General features: G+C 48.5%; 1 protein-coding gene across 7 annotated transcripts in view; it reads left to right on the forward strand.

Annotated features, from left to right (window-relative positions):
- PNPLA4 (patatin like phospholipase domain containing 4) overlaps window positions 1-16514 on the forward strand; it is a 101302-nt gene that overhangs the window by 3763 nt on the left and 81025 nt on the right. For all 7 annotated transcript variants that reach the window (XM_043895529.1, XM_043895525.1, XM_043895523.1 and 4 more), the window contains exons 3-4: window positions 2454-2548; window positions 4258-4393. In XM_043895529.1, coding sequence (XP_043751464.1) covers window positions 2454-2548; window positions 4258-4393 — 231 coding nt within the window. The remainder of the gene's footprint in view (window positions 1-2453; window positions 2549-4257; window positions 4394-16514) is intronic.

Below are 16514 nucleotides of genomic sequence, written 5' to 3' on the forward strand. Positions count from 1 at the left end.
CGACTAAACAATAACAACAAACACTGTTTTTAAAATCTGTTTCTGCTTCTAGACAGTCGGTTAAAGGACAACAACAACAGTGTTTTTAAAATCAATTTTCTCCTTCTAGACCGTCGTGATGCACTCTGTGACTTTGAGAACTGGCCTCAGCGGGTGGAAAATATTCTATTTGTTAATTAAGTGCATGCTCTTAACCACTTGCAATAGTCATCAAATAATGATTAACACTTCCATGCCTGGGGATGAGTTTCAGTTCACACTTAAGTGTTCAAAAGCACAACATTTTAAACACAAGGGGCGTATTGGGAAGGGACGCCTGGGTGGAGAGCAGGTGAGTGAGGGAACCCAGGAGGACTACTCTGACATGTGGCTTGCAGTCTGGAGATTCAGGGTGATGGGATTGGTCTCCGGGTTGTCTCTGGGCAATCCGTCTGACTCACGGGCCTTCCTGTTTGTGCATGCATTGCTCAGTCAAGATGAATGCCAGCAAGGAGGATTCTGGGAGGTGAGAGGACATGTGGTGTCCTCCTTTTGACCTTTCCCGAACTCCTCCAGTTGGTGGAGGCTTGTTAGTTGGACGTTCCTTACCAGGAACCTCCTGTCGTAAAATAACTCACGTAAACAGTTAGTATCGGGCCGAGTTAGGATGGGCGGTTTCGGGCAGTGTCTCCCCTGACACAGGGGCTCTGTGTATCTCGTGAATCCCAGTGCCTAGCCCAAGGCCTGAGGCCAAGTAGCTTGCTGGATGGATGAACTAAAAAAATCAAAGATGGATCTGGGTTCAGATCCTGGCTGTGACACTCATTCTTGATGACATAGTAGGAAAGATGCTTAACCCTACAAACTTCAGTTTTCCTATCCGTCCTGTGTGGCCATTGTATCCACCTGGCATTCTTTTTTTTTTTTTTCCTTTTTTAACCTTTATTTATTTTTAACCGAAGGATACTTACAATATTGTGTTGGTTTCTGCCATACATCCACATGGATCAGGTAGGTATACATATATCCCCTTCCTTTTAAAACTAACTCCCAACCTCCCATCCCACATTCTATTTTTCTTATTTCTTTTTAGTGAAGTATAGCTGATTTACAGTTGTTATTCGTTTCTGTTGTGCAACAAGGTGACTTAGTTATACACACACACACACACACATATGTATACATATATGTATACATTAATTTTTAATATTCTTTTCTATTATGGTTTGTCATGGGATATTTTTTTCCACTGGTGTATAGTTCCTTTCCCGGCTTCCCTGGTGTCTCAGATGGTGAAGAATCCGCCTGCAGTCCAGGAGACCTGGGTTCAATCCCTGGGTCGGGAAGATCCCCTGGAGGAGGGCAATGCAACCCACTCCAGTATTCTGGCCTGGAGAATCCCATGGACAGAGGAGCCTGGCGGGCTGCAATCCATGGGGTGGCAAAGAGTCAGACAGGACTGAGCAATTGCACAGCACACAGTAGTTGTCCAACGTTCTGTTAGTTTTTGCTTTGCCACAACGTGAATCAGTTAGAAGTATAACACGTCCCCTCCGGCTTGAACCCCCCTCCCACCTCCCTCCCCATCCCACCCCTTTAGGTTGTCACAGAGCCCCAGTTTGAGTTCCCTGAGCAAATTCCCACTGGCTCTGTATTTTACTTATGTTAACCCACCTTGCATTCTTTTACGTGGGCACGTGCCAACAGAGGATCCAGCATTGGCTTGCCTGTTAGACCCCACTTAGGGAGCAGGGGGGCTTTTGTTGAGCACCTCTGCCCCGGACTAACCTCCAGAGACTGTGATCTGCTCTTTGCAGACGACAGTCATCACAACTCCTTTCTCTGTTGTCAGGGTTTGTGTTAATTGTCAGCGCTATTGCAGAGCGGCAACTGAAATGTTTCTGAGGCCACAGAATTGTCGTGGGAGAGAGGAGTTGCCTTAAGAGAAGTCCGTAGAAAAAAAGTGCTCAGTTAGCATTGGAATCCAGCCTTCAAGGATTTTCCAAAGGTGATTTAAAAAAAAAAAAAAAGAACAGATTGTAATTGGGGGAACACATAGCTTGCCTGGGGACCAGGAATGGTGGGTAAGGACCAGAAGGAGGATCAGGCCCAGAAGAGATTCTAGCCTATGAAGCACCCGACATCTGGGGTTAGCTTTGTAGGGTCCAGGTAATTTGTTTGGCAGGGTTCCCTGGTGACTCAGATGGTAAAGAATTTGCCTGCTATGCCGGACACCCGGGTTCAATCCCTGGGTTGGGAAGATCCCTTGGAAGAGGGCATGGTATTCTTGCCTGGAGAATCCCATGGACAGAGGAGCCTGACGGGCTACAGTCCATGGAGTTGCAAAGAGTCAGACGGGACTGAGCAACTATCACTTACTTATATAATTACCTTGTGTGGTGGGCACAGAGTTCTGGAACCAGAATGACTTTTTCTGACAAAACATAGGGTGACCTGTTACTTTTCTTTTTCAGGAGTGTAACAAGTTTACCTATGATTTTGCCGAAGAAATCCGAAGGCAGTCTTTCGGGGCACTAACACCTGGCTATGATTTCATGGCCCGACTAAGGTACGTATTTTTATATTTATCAATCAGTTCATTTCCATCATTCAGTCGTGTCCGACTTTTTGCGACCCCTTGGACCGCAGCACACCAGGCCTCCCTGTCCATCACCCACTCCCGGAGTTTGCTCAAGCTCATGTCCATTGAGTCAGTGATGCCATCCAACCATCTCATCCTCTGTCGTGCCCTTCACCTCCCGCCTTCAATCTTTCCCAGCATCAGGGTCTTTTCCAATGAGTCAGTTCTTTGCATCAGGTGGCCAAAGGATTGGAACTTCAGCTTCAGCATCAGTCCTTCTGTTGAATATTCAGGACTGATTTCCTTTAGGATGGACTGGGTGGATCTCTTCACAGTCCAAAGGACTCTCATGAGTCTTTGCCAGCGCCACAGTTCAATACCACCAAAGCATCAATTCTTCAGCACTCAGCTTTCTTTATAGTCCAACTCTCACATCCAAACATGACTACTGGAAAGAAAAACCATAGATTTGACCTTTGTTGACAAAGTAATATCTCTGCGTTTTAATATGCTGTCTAGATCGGTCATAACTTTTCTTCTAAGGAGCAAGTGTCTTTTAATTTCATGGCTGCAGTCACCATCTGCAGTGATTTTGGAGCCCCCCAAAATAAAGTTTGTGACTATTTCCCCATCTATTTGCCAGGAAGTGATGAGACCAGATGGCATGATCTTAGTTTTCTGAATGTTGAGTTTTAAGCCAACTTTTTCACTCACCTCTTTCACTTTCATTAAGAGGCTCTTTAGTTCTTCTTCACTTTCTGCCATAAGGGTGGTGTCATCTGCACAGCTGAGGTTACTGACATTTCTCCCAGCAATCTTGATTCCAGGTGGGAATATACATATTCCCAGGTGGCACAGTGGCAAAGAATCTATCTGCCAATGCAGGACACACAGGAGACTCGGGTTGGATTCAGAAAGATTCCCCTGGAGGAGGGCGTAGCAACCCACTCCCGTATTCTTGCCTGAGGAATCCCATGGACAGAGGAGCCTGGCAGGCTACAGTCCATGGGGTCGCAAAGAGTCGGAAATGACGGAGCAGCAGGGCGTGTACATAGTACGTTTCACCGCAGAGCGTGTGTAACCGGAATGCTGTGGATGAACCGTGGCAAGCTCAATCAACATTGTCGCTCCTTGGATTTTTACAAGGAGGCCAGTAATCAAAGGGGAACCGTGCGGTGGACAGTCAGGCCGCTCAAGATGGCAGTTCTCTTGCTCTCTGTACGTCCCCCGGCCGGACCAGTCCTGGCTACACGGGCAGCCACTCTCGTCTCCTTGCCTGTCTCTGCCCTGTGATCCTCCTCATCTTTAGGCCAGAGGGGCTCCACCTGCTAGTTTCCTGAAGCGGGATGGCTGCCCTCCACGATGGTTGTTAACCTCCAACCTTATGAGCCGCTCCCTGCTGTCACCAAGGAGCCCACCTGACCCAGTGCCCCGTATAAATGGTGACCTCCCCTTCCCGCCAGTCTCGGCTGTCTTGTCCCGTCCACGACACACGGGCGGGGTGTTGCTCCACCGCTTTTATTTTATTTTATTTTTTTTTATGGCTTTGGACGTGTGAGATTCTGCAGCTGCTAAGCTTCTGGCGTCCCTGTCACTGTGCCTGGGCTCTCTCCCGTGGGATTCGGGTGGGGGCCGCTAGGAGGCTCGCAGGCCCGAGGGGGTGCAGTCCTGCAGGCCGCTCCCTTTCTCTCCTCCAGGAGCGGAGTGGAGTCGATTCTCCCCGCCAACGCGCACGAGCTGGCCCACGACCGCCTGCACGTCTCCATCACCAACACCAGGACCAGGCGGAACTGCCTGGTCTCCCGCTTCCCCTCCAGGGAGGACCTCATCCAGGTAAAGGCGGCCGCGTCCCTCGTTGCAGGAAGCCAGCCAGCGTCGGTGTGCGTGCTGATCACAGTGAGCGTGCGGGGTCTTTAAATCGGCGGTATCCAATGTTTCGGGTGCCAGAGATGGGTTTCATGGAACACTTTTTTTTTTATTTTTCCTTAAAAGACTTTTTATTTTGTATTGGGGTATAGCTAATTAATAAACAATGTTGGGATAGTTGCAGGTGGACGGCAGAGGGACCCAGCCACACATGTACATGTATCCCTGTGGCTCAGCTGGTAAGGAATCCGCCCCCAGTGCCGGAGACCTGGGTTCGATCCCTGGATTAGGAAGATCCCCTGGAGGAGGGCCTGGCAACCCACTCCAGCATTCTTGCCTGGGGAATCCCCAAGGACAGAGGAGCCTGGTGGGCTACGGTCCGTGGGGTCACAAAGAGTCGGACATGACTGAAGCGACTAAGCATGAAGCACATTCTCCCCCAAACTCCCCTCCCATCCAGGCTGCCACGTGACATTGAGCAGAGTTCCCCATGCAGGACAGCAGGTCCTTGCGGGTTCTCCACGTTCAATGCAGCAGTGTGTCCATGTCCATCCCACACTCCGCAACTATCCGTCCTCTACATCCTTCACCCCCACCGCGTTACCCAGCCGTAAGTTTATTCTCTGTGAGTCTGAGAGTCTCTTTCTGTTCTGTAAGTTCATTTGTATCACTGAGGACAGTTTTCCCATGGACTGGGGAAAAGTGCGGGAGGATGTTTTGGGGGTGATTCAAGCACGTTACATTTATTGCCCACTTTATTTGTATTATTGCATAAGTTCCACCTCAGGTCCTCAGGCATTAGATCGTGGACGTTGGAACCCCTGCTCTAAATCCGGCTTTGCCTCTCAGGCCTCACAGATAATGGGCGCTCCATCAGTCTTGCGTGGATCCCGATGGATGGATCTCAGTGTTCCTGAGGCCACAGCACAGCAGGCGGCTCCCAGAGGCCTGTGGACGAGCCCAGTGTGTTTCCTCGTGATGTTCACTGTGGACACGTTTACTGTGTGGATGAGCTTGAGTACGAATAACTGTTCTTTACGTGGTTGCACGTTAATGCTCCGCAGTTCACGTGAGACTTTGTGCGTGGACTACCACGTTCGGCCCTTCTGTAAATCAGGCAGGACAGGCGTGATTTACGCCTCTTCTGTTGCTTCTTTAACAGAAGAAAGGGGCGGAAAGATTGTATGTGACACGCCCCAGGGTGTACCGATTGCCAGTGGGAATCCGGGTCTCTTAACCTTTTCATTAGAATGTTCCCTTTCGTTTCTTCTGTTCGGCGCTGACGCCTTTCTGTCCACACACATGTGGAAGCTGGTTGAGAATTCATGATCTCTGGGAGCTATTTCAGCTGACTTGCAAATAGCAATGTATTGGTAAGGGGATACATGACATTTTAAATTGGTAGGGACACAGTAGGGCTTCCCTAGTAGCTCAGAAGGCTCACTTGGTAAAGAATCTGCCTGCCAATGCAGGAGACCTGGGTTCGATCTCTGGGTCGGGAAGACCCCCTGGAGAAGGAAATGGCAACCCGCTCCAGTATTCTAGCCTGGAGGACCCCATGGACAGAGGAGCCTAGCGGGCTACAACCATGGGGTTGCAGAGTCAGAAGGACTGAGTGACTAATGTGCAAGAATGCACTGCTCTTAGAAACGCCAGCCGATTTTTCTTTTCCTTCTGTGGGTATTGTGGGGCTTCCCTCATGGTACAGATGGTAAAGAATCTGCCTGCAATGCGGGAGACCTGGGTTTGATCCCCTTAAGAAGGGCATGGCTACCCACTCCAGTACTCTTGAGTGGAGAATCCCCACGGGCAGAGGAGCCTGGTGGGCTGCAGTCCATGGGGTCACAAAGAGTCGGACACGACTGAGGGACTCACACTTTATCTTTCTGTGGGAAACACAGCAAGCCTCTGGTGATAGAGAACATGTGTGTGCAGATAGCAGCCGGTGATGGATTGAGCGTGAGAGCTAAAAGTCCCACGTGAATTAAATGATAAATGCATTGTGTTTTTTTTTTAACTATTGAATCTCCCTGTTTAAATTTTACGTTTGAATGATACGATTTGAAATACCTAATGAAGTGTTGAGCTGACAAGTTACTCTGCGACTTAAGAGATTAGAATATTTTCCCTCTGTGTACCAATCACTCCTGTCTCACTCATACACTGATGCTCAATCTGTCTTAAGAAAATATTTTTCTATAATGTAATTGCTAAGCTTGTGGAGGTTTAAAGACTAGAAAGGGGGAAGCTGGTAAATCCATGCCTGAGTTGTCACAAATCGTCAACCCCAACCCAGAGACATCAGGCTGGCAGTGGGTCAGAACACCTCTTCTTGTGCGTAAGGGGACAAGATTGTAAACAAGGGACTGTCATCCCATCATAAAACAGGAGGGGAGGGACTTCCCTCGTGGTCCAGAGGTTAGGACTCCGAGCTTCTACTGCAGGGGGCCCAGGTTCCATCCCTGGGTGGGGAACTAATTCCCACATGCTGTGCAGTGGGGCCACCAAAATATATATTATATATATGTTCTTTTTTCTAAAAAGGAATTCTGCCCATGGTTTCTACCTTTTCATTGAGTCTGTGCCTGGCTACTCTATCTACAGAACCCCTGATATTTCCTATCAGTTCAGTTTGGTTCAGTCGCTCAGTCCTGTCCAACTCTCTGCAACCCCCTGGATTGCAGCACGCCAGGCCTCCCTGTCCATCACCAACTCCCGGAGCTTGCTCAAACTCATGTCCATCGCGTGGGTGATGCCATCCAACCATCTCATCCTCTGTCGTCACCTTCTCCTCCAGCCTTCAATCTTTCCCAGCATCAGGGTCTTTTCAAATGAGTCAGCTCTTTGCATCAGGTGGCCAAAGTATTGGAGTTTCAGCTTCAACATCAGTCCTTCCAATGAATATTTAAGACTGATCTCCTTTAGGATGGTCTCATTGGATTTCCTTGCTGTCCAAGGGACTCTCAAGAGTCTTCTCCAACAACACAATTCAAAAGCATCCATTCTTCAGCACTCAGCTCTCTTTATGGTCCAACTCTCACATCCATACATGACTACTGGAAAAACCATAGCCCTGACTAGATGGACCTTTGTTGGCAAAGTAATGTCTCTGCTTTTTAATATGCTGTCTAGGTTGGTCATAGCTTTTCTTCCAAGGAGCAAACATCTTTTAGTTTCATGGCTACAGTCACCATCTGCAGTGAATTTGGAGCCCCGCCCAAAAATAAAGTCTCTCACTCTTTCCATTGTTTCCCTATCTATTGGCCATGAAGTGAGGGGACCAGATCCCATGATGTTAGTTTTGTGAATGTTGAGTTTTAAGCCAGCTTTTTCACTCTCCTCTTTCAGTTTCATCAAGAGGCTCTTTAGTTGTTCTTCACTTTCTGCCGTAAGGGTGGTGTCATCTACATATCTGAGGTTATTGATATTTCTCCCGGCAGTCTTGATTCCAGCTTGTGGTTCATCTAACCCGGCATTTTGCATGATGTACTCCACATATAAGTTAAATAAGCAGGGTGACAATATGCAGCCTTGACATACTCCGTTCCCTATTTGGAACCAGTCTGCTGTTCCATGTCCAGTTCAAGCTGTTGCTTCCTGACCTGAATACAAATTTCTCAAGAGGCAGGTCAGGTGGTCTGGATATTTTCTGTACCTTGCACCATGAATCACTGACCACTGTTCAGCATACATTTGTGACTGCTCTGTTTAACCTGGTTTTTGTCTGTCTGCCCTCACTAGAGTGTAAGCTCCACGGAGGGTCAGGGACTGCTGCCTTCTGTCCCCTGAGTCCCCAGACCTCACACTGTGCCAGCTCCATTAATGTGTGTTCCATGAATGAAAATGAACTAATAAATCAATGAACTGAGGTGGCACCTACTAAAAGTATGAAGAAGCTGTTATCCTTCACGTTCAATGATCTGGACAAAATAAGGGAGCTAGTTTAGTGGCCCCACAGCACTCCAGGTGTCTAACATTCTGCTTGGTGGCCATGCTCCCGCTCCGCCGCTGCTAGATAAAATCACCCTCTTAATTCCTTTCATGTGGGAGTGTGACTAACATCACCCCCTCCCCACTAAAATGTCCATACTATACTCCCTAGGACCTGTGAATCTGGCATCTCGCTTGGCAGAGGAGATTGTGTAGACAGGATGAACATGAGGGTCTAGGTGGTGCTGGGATACGTGGGCGGACCCCAGCTAAGCCTGTGTGGGTTTAGAAATAAGAGACGCTTGCAGATTCTGAGATGCAGGAGACTTTGCATAAGGAGGTCACAGAGGGTGTGCACCCCTTGGACCAGCCAGTGACGCTGAGGGACCACAGTCCTACAGCCCCAGGAACTGCGCCCTCTACCAAGATCCAAATGAGCAGGAAACCCAGTCTCCCCAGGAGCCCTGCCATCACCTTAATTCTTTCGCTCAGGTGGATCCAGCCCATTTTGGATCCCAATCTCCATCCCCTAGGGTCGTCCAAATATTTGTCTTGTTTTCAGACTCTCGTTTTGTGGTTGCTTGTTAAAGCAGCAAACCATGGTGGTGGTTTAGTCGCTCAGTCGTGTCCGACTCTTTGCAACCCCACGGACTATACCCCGCCAGGCTCCTCTGTCCCTGGGACTTCCCAAGGCAAGATGCTCGAGTGGGTTGCCATTTCCTTCTCCAGGATAGCGAACTGTGGCCATACGTAAACTGGACTTTTTTTTTCTTCTGATTTGCTTTGTTTTGGATAATAACTACTCAGAGAACTAGCGTAATTACTTGAGTTCATTGAACGGAAGAGAAACAGTTGATACAACTGCATAATACCTTGTAAGGAGAATAATTGAATAATTAACATGTATCCTAGGTTATACGAGATGCATTTTAAATGTTGAGTAGAATGCTCTAACCTTTTGCAGAAACTGGGAAAAAAAAAAAAAAAGGTGGTTAGTTCCTTGACAGCAGATGGTGGTGATAATAATGTATGAAATATATGCCTGGAATACACATGAGTATGTAGTTCAAAGAGCAAGATTGGTGAAACCTACAAGAGGGAAGAAGAAAAAAGCATCATGACGGGAAAAAAAATAAATAAACCCTCCCGCTCTGGGTGGTGACATGCTGTGTTCTGATGAAAGAGGCCAGTGGGAACTGCTATCTGAGATAGCTGTTCTTTCCTATTTTTTTTTTCAGTCTAAAGCGAAAAGTGAAAGTGAAGGTCACTCAGTTGTGTCTGACTCTTTGCGACCCCGTGGACTATACAGTCCATGGAATTCTCCAGGCCAGAATACTGGAGTGTGGGTAGCCATTCCCTTCTCCAGGGGATCTTCCCAACCCAGGGATCAAACCCAGGTCTCCCACATTACAGGTGGATTCTTCACCAGCTAAGCCACCAAGGAAGCCCTAATTCCAGTTAATATTTAATAAATAATGAAGACATAGTAACCGAAGCCACACTCATCACTGCTCTGCACTCCTGTGTGAGTCTGTCATGAAATTAAAGCCCCAGCTTTTATTTTATTTCGCTGACTTGATAGAATTCACCCTTTCCTAAACATTCTTTTACTCCTATCTTTGTTCATGAGCAAAGTGCTCACGTGCACGCTAAGTTGCTTCGGATGAGTCCAACTCTTTGCGACCCCGTGGACTATATCCCGCCGGGCTCCTCCCTCCATGGGCTTCTCCAGGCAAGAACGCTGGAGTGGGTTGCCATTTCCTCCTCCAGAGGATCTTCCTGACCCAGGGGTCGGACCTGCGTCTCTTATGTCTCCTGCATCGGCAGGTGAGTTCTTTACCACTAATGTCACGTGGGTGGCTCACCTACGTCTATAAAACCTTGGGAAATGGATTATTACTACTGCTTTAGGCATCTGAGTTTTACACCTCTCACCATTGGCCTGGTGCACATTCACCCATGTGCTTTTGTGTGATGATTCACACTTAAATTAACTTCGTTTTTGGCACAGTGGAAAAATTCTTGTTTCGTCTGAGCTACAATGATAGTTTAGTCTTTTCTAAGAATCTCTTTTTAAAAAAAATATTTGACTGCGTTGGGTTTTAGCTGGGGCATCGGGTATCTTTAGTTGCAGCGTGTGGTGTCTAGTTCCCTGACCAGGGATCGCACCTGGGCCCCCTGGATTGGGAGCGCAGAGTGTTAGCCACTTGACAGCCAGGGCCGCCCCTCAGAACGTCTTTTGAAACATATGTGGTCCAAAGACTCATCTTATCTGCGATTGGATTTCCATAGTATTCAGCATCGTGTGTCCCTGGTGATGGAACTCACTGCCGTGGCCTGAATGTATCCCTCCCAAATTCCCGTGTCGAAGTCTTAACCCCCAGTACGATGGCGTTTGGAGGTGGAGGGTCTTTGGGAAGTGATGAGTTCCTGAGGGTGGAGCTGACATAAATGGGATGAGTGCACTTATGAAGGAGACCCCCGAGAGCTCCCCTCACCGCTTGCAGCTGGTGAGGACGTAGCAGTGGGTTCTCAGTAGACACAGAGGCTTGTTCTGCTGAGATTCTAGAACTGTGCGAGGGAAATTCCTGTCGTTTCCTAAGCCTCCCAGTCTGTGGGATTTTGTTGCAGCAGCCTGAATGGACTAGAACAGGGGACTGGCATTGAGAGGCAAGCAGCTGCTATAACAAATACCTAAAAGTGGCTCTGGGACTGAGCTAATGAAACCAGGCAGAGCCTCAGTGAGTTTAGAGGCGCAGGCTAGCAAAAGCCTGCACTGCCGTAGCGGGTTCCCGTGAGCACTCGGAAAGAAAACCGTAAACAGCGGAGAGAGCCTCCGTCTTCTTAGAGAAACCTGGAGCGTGCAGGCCATGTAGATGAGGTCGCAGACGGAAGCGAGCCATTTTGTTGTTGTTGTTAATTAGTTTATTTGACCGCATCTGGCCTCAGTTGCGGCCCTTGGGAAGTTTGCGTTGCATCACGCGGGATGTTTCTTTGCCGTCCACGGGCTCCCTGGTTGTGCTGTGTCTGGTCCGGAGCACGTGTTCTCAGAAGTCGCAGCGCCTAGCCTTCGTGAACAGGATCCCAATTCCCCTACCAAGGATTGAACCCACGTCCCTGGCGTTGCAAGGCAGACTCTTCACCACTGGGACCGCAAGCAGGGTCCCTGGAAACCAGGGAATCTTAGGCAAACGGTGGAGGAAAGGTCATCGTTGTCATGAACTGACCAAGAAGACTCGTGTGTGCGTCTCCCGTGTTTTGTGGATGCTACAACTTGCTAGTGCTCATGTTGGATGTTTGGGGCAGTTTCCAAGCACAGCGTGGAAGGAGCAACCTGGTTTCTCTTGACTACTTAGAGTGCGAGACGAGAAGGGGGAAGAGACTTCAAGATGGAATTGTTCCGCAAAACGGAAGTAGGGCCTAAAGGTTTGGAACGTTCTCAGCCTGGGCGTCCTGGAAAGAAGGAGACTGCCTATTTAGGATACCACGGGAAGGGTGTGGCCATCTGCCCAGGTAACCTTGCGATGACGGGGTCAGGTGAGTTCGGCCGTCTAGACTGAAGTCAGGCCCTGTGGTCCCAGAGCGTGGGAGAAGGCCTTTCAGACAGCGTTGGGGGCTCCTGCCATCAGAGGTCTGAGAGTACCAGGCCCTCGCCAACACAGGGCACAGCAGAGAAGGCGCTCCCACAAAGGCAGTGCCCTGCAGAGCCAGGGGGTGCAGCTGACCCCCATCCCACCCCATGACCCCAGCCCTGGGGAGACTCTACCAGGAGACCCACAAGTGCCCAGTCGTGTCCGACTCTTTGTGACCCCCAACGCCATGGACTGTAGCCCCGCCAGCCTCCTCTGTCCACGGGCCTCTGCAGGCAGGAATACTGGAGTGGGTTGCCACGCCCTCCTCCAGGGGATCTTCCTGACCCAGGGATCAAACCTGGGTCTCCTGCATTACAGGCGGATGCTTTAACACCCAAGCCACTAGGGAAGCCCTGGGGGACCCAGCCACAGAGGCAAATACTTGTCACGGGCCCTTGGTTTGGTTGCTTGTCCAGTCACCCGGTCGTGTCCAACTCTTGGCGACCCCATGGACTGCAGCACGCCAGGCCTCCCTGTCCCTCACCAACTCCTGGACTTTGCCCAAGTTCATGTCCATTGCATCCGTGATGCCGTTTAAGCCTCTCATCCTCTGATGCCCCCTTCTCCTTCTGCCATCAATCTTTCCCAGCATCAGGGACTTTTCCAGTGAGTCTTCTGTTCACATCAGATAACCGAAACACTGGAGCTTCAGCTTCAGCAAAGGTCCTTCTGGGGAATATCCAGGCTTCATCTCCCTTAAGATTGACTGGCTTGATCTGCCGTCATGGGTCCTTGGCAATTCCTTTATCTGTGGGCTCCTTTGCGTTGCATTCCCCCAAATGTCTGAATGCATTCACTTCAGTCCATGCCTTTTACGCTCCAGGTTTTACTGTGAGCTATTTTTCTTCAAAAGGAAACATGCAATCAGGAAATCCAAACACGTTGTAATATTAGCCTTCAGCATAGGATACGTAGAGAAGTAAATCCTTTTTTTAAAACCAAGTCATGTGTTTGTTGGCCATCCATATGTCTTTTTTTTTTTTTTTTGGAGAAATGTCTGTTTAGGTCTTCCAACCATTTTTTGGTTGGGTTTTTTTTGTTTGTTTGTTTGTGTTATTGAGCTGTATGAGCTGCTTGTACGTTTTGGAAATTCCTCGTTTGTCAGTTACTTAGTTTGCAAATATCTTCTCCCATTCAGGGGGTGGTCTTTTCGTCTTGTTTATGGTTTCCCTGCACAGGAAACTCAGCTCTGGGCTCTGCAATGACCTAAAAGGGTGGGGTGGGGAGATGGGCGGGAGGCTCCAGAGGAAGGACGTGTATGTATACCTGTGACTGATTCACTGGCTGTTGTATAGCAGACGCTGACACAACCATGCAAAGCAATTATATTCAAAACAAAAGAACAACAGAAAAAGCATAGTAAATCAGCTGTATCTCAATAAGAGAAAATAATTTTTTAAAAGTCATGTATCACCCCCACAGCTGAGCAGAAACGATTTTGAAATTAACCATGCCACAGAGGGATGGGGATCCCCCGGTGGTTCAGCCGGTAAAAGAATCCGCCGGCAATTACAGGAGACACAGGAGACGCGGGTTTGATCCCTAAGTCGGAAGATCCCCCTGGAGAAGCCAATGGCAACCCACTGCAGTATTCTTGCCTGGAGAATCCCACGGACAGAGGAGCCTGGTGGGCTACTGTCCATGGGGTCGCAAAGAGTCAAACACGACTGAGCTACTAAACAACAACAGCAGAGGGATAGAGCTTTGGCACCTGTCTGAATTGGTACAAATCGTGGAATCCGTGTTTAAAGGCAACCCACTGGGGTATGCTCTGAGATGGTCTCTCGACATCCACGGATGCTCTCTGATATACACACACCCAGGAGGGCGTCCATGCAGAATGGTGTCCCTCTCGGGAAGAAGAACCCCGTCTCCATCACTACGATGCCCTCAATTTCCCCTGCACACAGTGAGCGTGATTGTTTTTTTTTAGGAACATCTCACATTTAGCCTTGCGGAGGTGAAATAAGGACTGAATTTAAGATTGGTCATTATCTTGGAAAGACTGGGGAAGATAAATTTGAGCCTGTCTTTGAATTTCAACTACGCCAGCAGGCTCTGGATAAACAGCCAGATTCTCATTAAACACCACAGTCAACTTTAGGCATAAATGAGACTTGTTGAGAATTTATTCTCCAAGGAGGCCAGGCTACATCATTTTCTAAACACCTCTTTTCTGTGCAATGAAAATGAGAGGAGCTAGTCCTAACGTGCGTGGAATATGCACTTGGCCACGGTTTATACAGTTGTCAAGGGAGTCAATAACTTTTATTCTTATCATGGTGTCCTTGCGATGCATGCGAGCGTGGTCAGCCAGTCGATCATGTTTGACTGTGTGCGATCCCAAGGACTGTAGCCTGCCAGGCTCCTCTGTCTGTGGGAAATGTCCCAGCAAGAATCCTGAAGTGCCATGCCCTCCTCCAGGGGATCTTCCCGACCCAGGGATCGAACCCGAGTCTCCTACATCGCAACTGGATTCTTTACCACTGAGCTACCAGGAAAGCTCTGGGAAACAAAAGCCAAATTAGTGGTTTAACATACATGGAATTCTTTCCTTTTTTTTTTTTCTTTTTCTTTTGGCTGTATCAGGTCTTACTTGTAGCACACGGGATCTTTGCTTTTCGTTGCAACATGCAAGCTCTTTAGTTGAGGCCTGTGAACTCTAAGCTGCGGTGTGTGAAATCTGGTTCCCTGACCAGGAATGGATGCTCCCTGTTCTGAGAACACAACAGTCTCAGCCCCTGGACCACCAGGGAAGTCCCAACACAGGTGTTAATTCTTACAGTGCTGGACTAAGTGATGGGGAAGGAACAGTAGGTTTCTGCCTTCTGTGTCAGTCCTCTCAACCAAAAAGCATCCCCAAGACGTGGCTAAATATCCCCAGAGGGCTCAGACACCCCTACTTGAGACCCCCACCCCCACCCCCGGCCCTAGACGTATCGAGATTTATTAAGAAACATTTCACTGGGACGCCGGTGAGGTTAAGGCAGTAAAAGAGCATATTTACCTTAGTGTTTCATATCTCATTAACCATCTCCCTCCTTAGAAAAATCCTATTTGCTTGCAGTAAGGTGTCAGTAGGAGAAGCCGCTTAGTTCCTCTCTGTCGAAAGCCAATTTTGCTACTAACCACAGTTTGATACACAAATGAGCAGCCAGAATAAACTGTGACAGAACAAATACATTGATTTTGGGGGAAAATGATGGGTATTTTCCAGTTCACTGCACTCTTCAAACCAGTTCAGAGGATTCCTAACTGTTCCTATCTGTGACAAAGTAATTGCATAGCATTTTTTCATCTCTCAATACCTCAAAAAGAGATTCGGGCATTAACTTGTGCACTTCACTGTAAATCTTGACACGAGGGATGGGGGAACCCACAAAATTCAGCTTCTAAAGGTAATGCTGTTTTTTAAATTTTCTTTGTTTTTGCAAGCTATATGTCTGCATAGCATAGTGAAATGAGCTGTTACAGCGAAGTTAAGGGCTTGCTTCCCAGGCAGAACAGTGGTGAAGTTTCCGTCTGCCAAGGCAGGAGACGCAGGTTCGATCCCTGGGTCGGGAAGATCCCCTGGAGGAGGAAATGGCCACCCACTCCAGAATTCTTGCCTGGAGAACCTCACGGACAGAGGAGCCTGACCGGCTACAGTCCGTGGGGTCGCAAAGAGTCGGACACAATTGAGCAATTGAGCCCGCACACACAGTGAAATAAATGACTACAGTCATAGAGTGTCTTTGGTTGTTTAACGGCCCCTGTGGCAGTGATTTAGTCACGTAAGTCATGTCCGACTCTTAACGGCCCCATGGACAGTAGGAAACGAGTCCCCTGCATTGGCAGGTGGATTCTTAACCACTGGACCACCAGGGAAGTCCTGTAATAAATTTTTTCCCCCCAGCACTGCATCCTTTGTACCTTTTTTTTTTTTTTCACAGCTTTCTTTTTTTTTTTTAATTAATTTTAATTGGAGGATAATTGAAAGTGAAGTTGCTCAGTCTTTTCTGACTCTTTGAGAGCCTATGGAGGATAATTACAATCTCGTGATGGTTTTTGCATACATGAATGTGAATCAGCCAAAAGCATACATGTGTTCCCCCACCACCACCAAATCCTGAATTCCCCTCCCATTTCCCTCCCTACCCTATCCCGCTGGGTGGTCCCAGAGCACTGGCTAGAAAGTGTTAAGTCACTCAGTCGTGTCCGACTCTCTGCGACCCCACAGACTATAGCCCGCCAGGCTCCCCTGTCCATGTGGATTCTCCAGGCAAGAATACTGGGGTGGGTGGCCATTTCCTCCTCCAGGGGATCTTCCCCACCCAGGGATCAAACCCATGTCTCGCGCATTGGCAGGCACGTTCTTTACCACTGAGCCACCAGGGAAGCCCCTGTAATTACGTTTTTTAAAGGGAGTGGGCAACTGATTAATTAGGGTGAAGGCCGTGACCATAACTGTGTCCAGTTTTGTTCTGAAAGACCCGAGATGCCCAGGGCAGGGCGACTGGGGGGCTGACCAGGCTGGGCCCGAGTTT

This window comes from Cervus elaphus, chromosome X (genome assembly GCF_910594005.1).
Source record: "Cervus elaphus chromosome X, mCerEla1.1, whole genome shotgun sequence".
Classification (NCBI taxonomy): domain Eukaryota; kingdom Metazoa; phylum Chordata; class Mammalia; order Artiodactyla; family Cervidae; genus Cervus; species Cervus elaphus.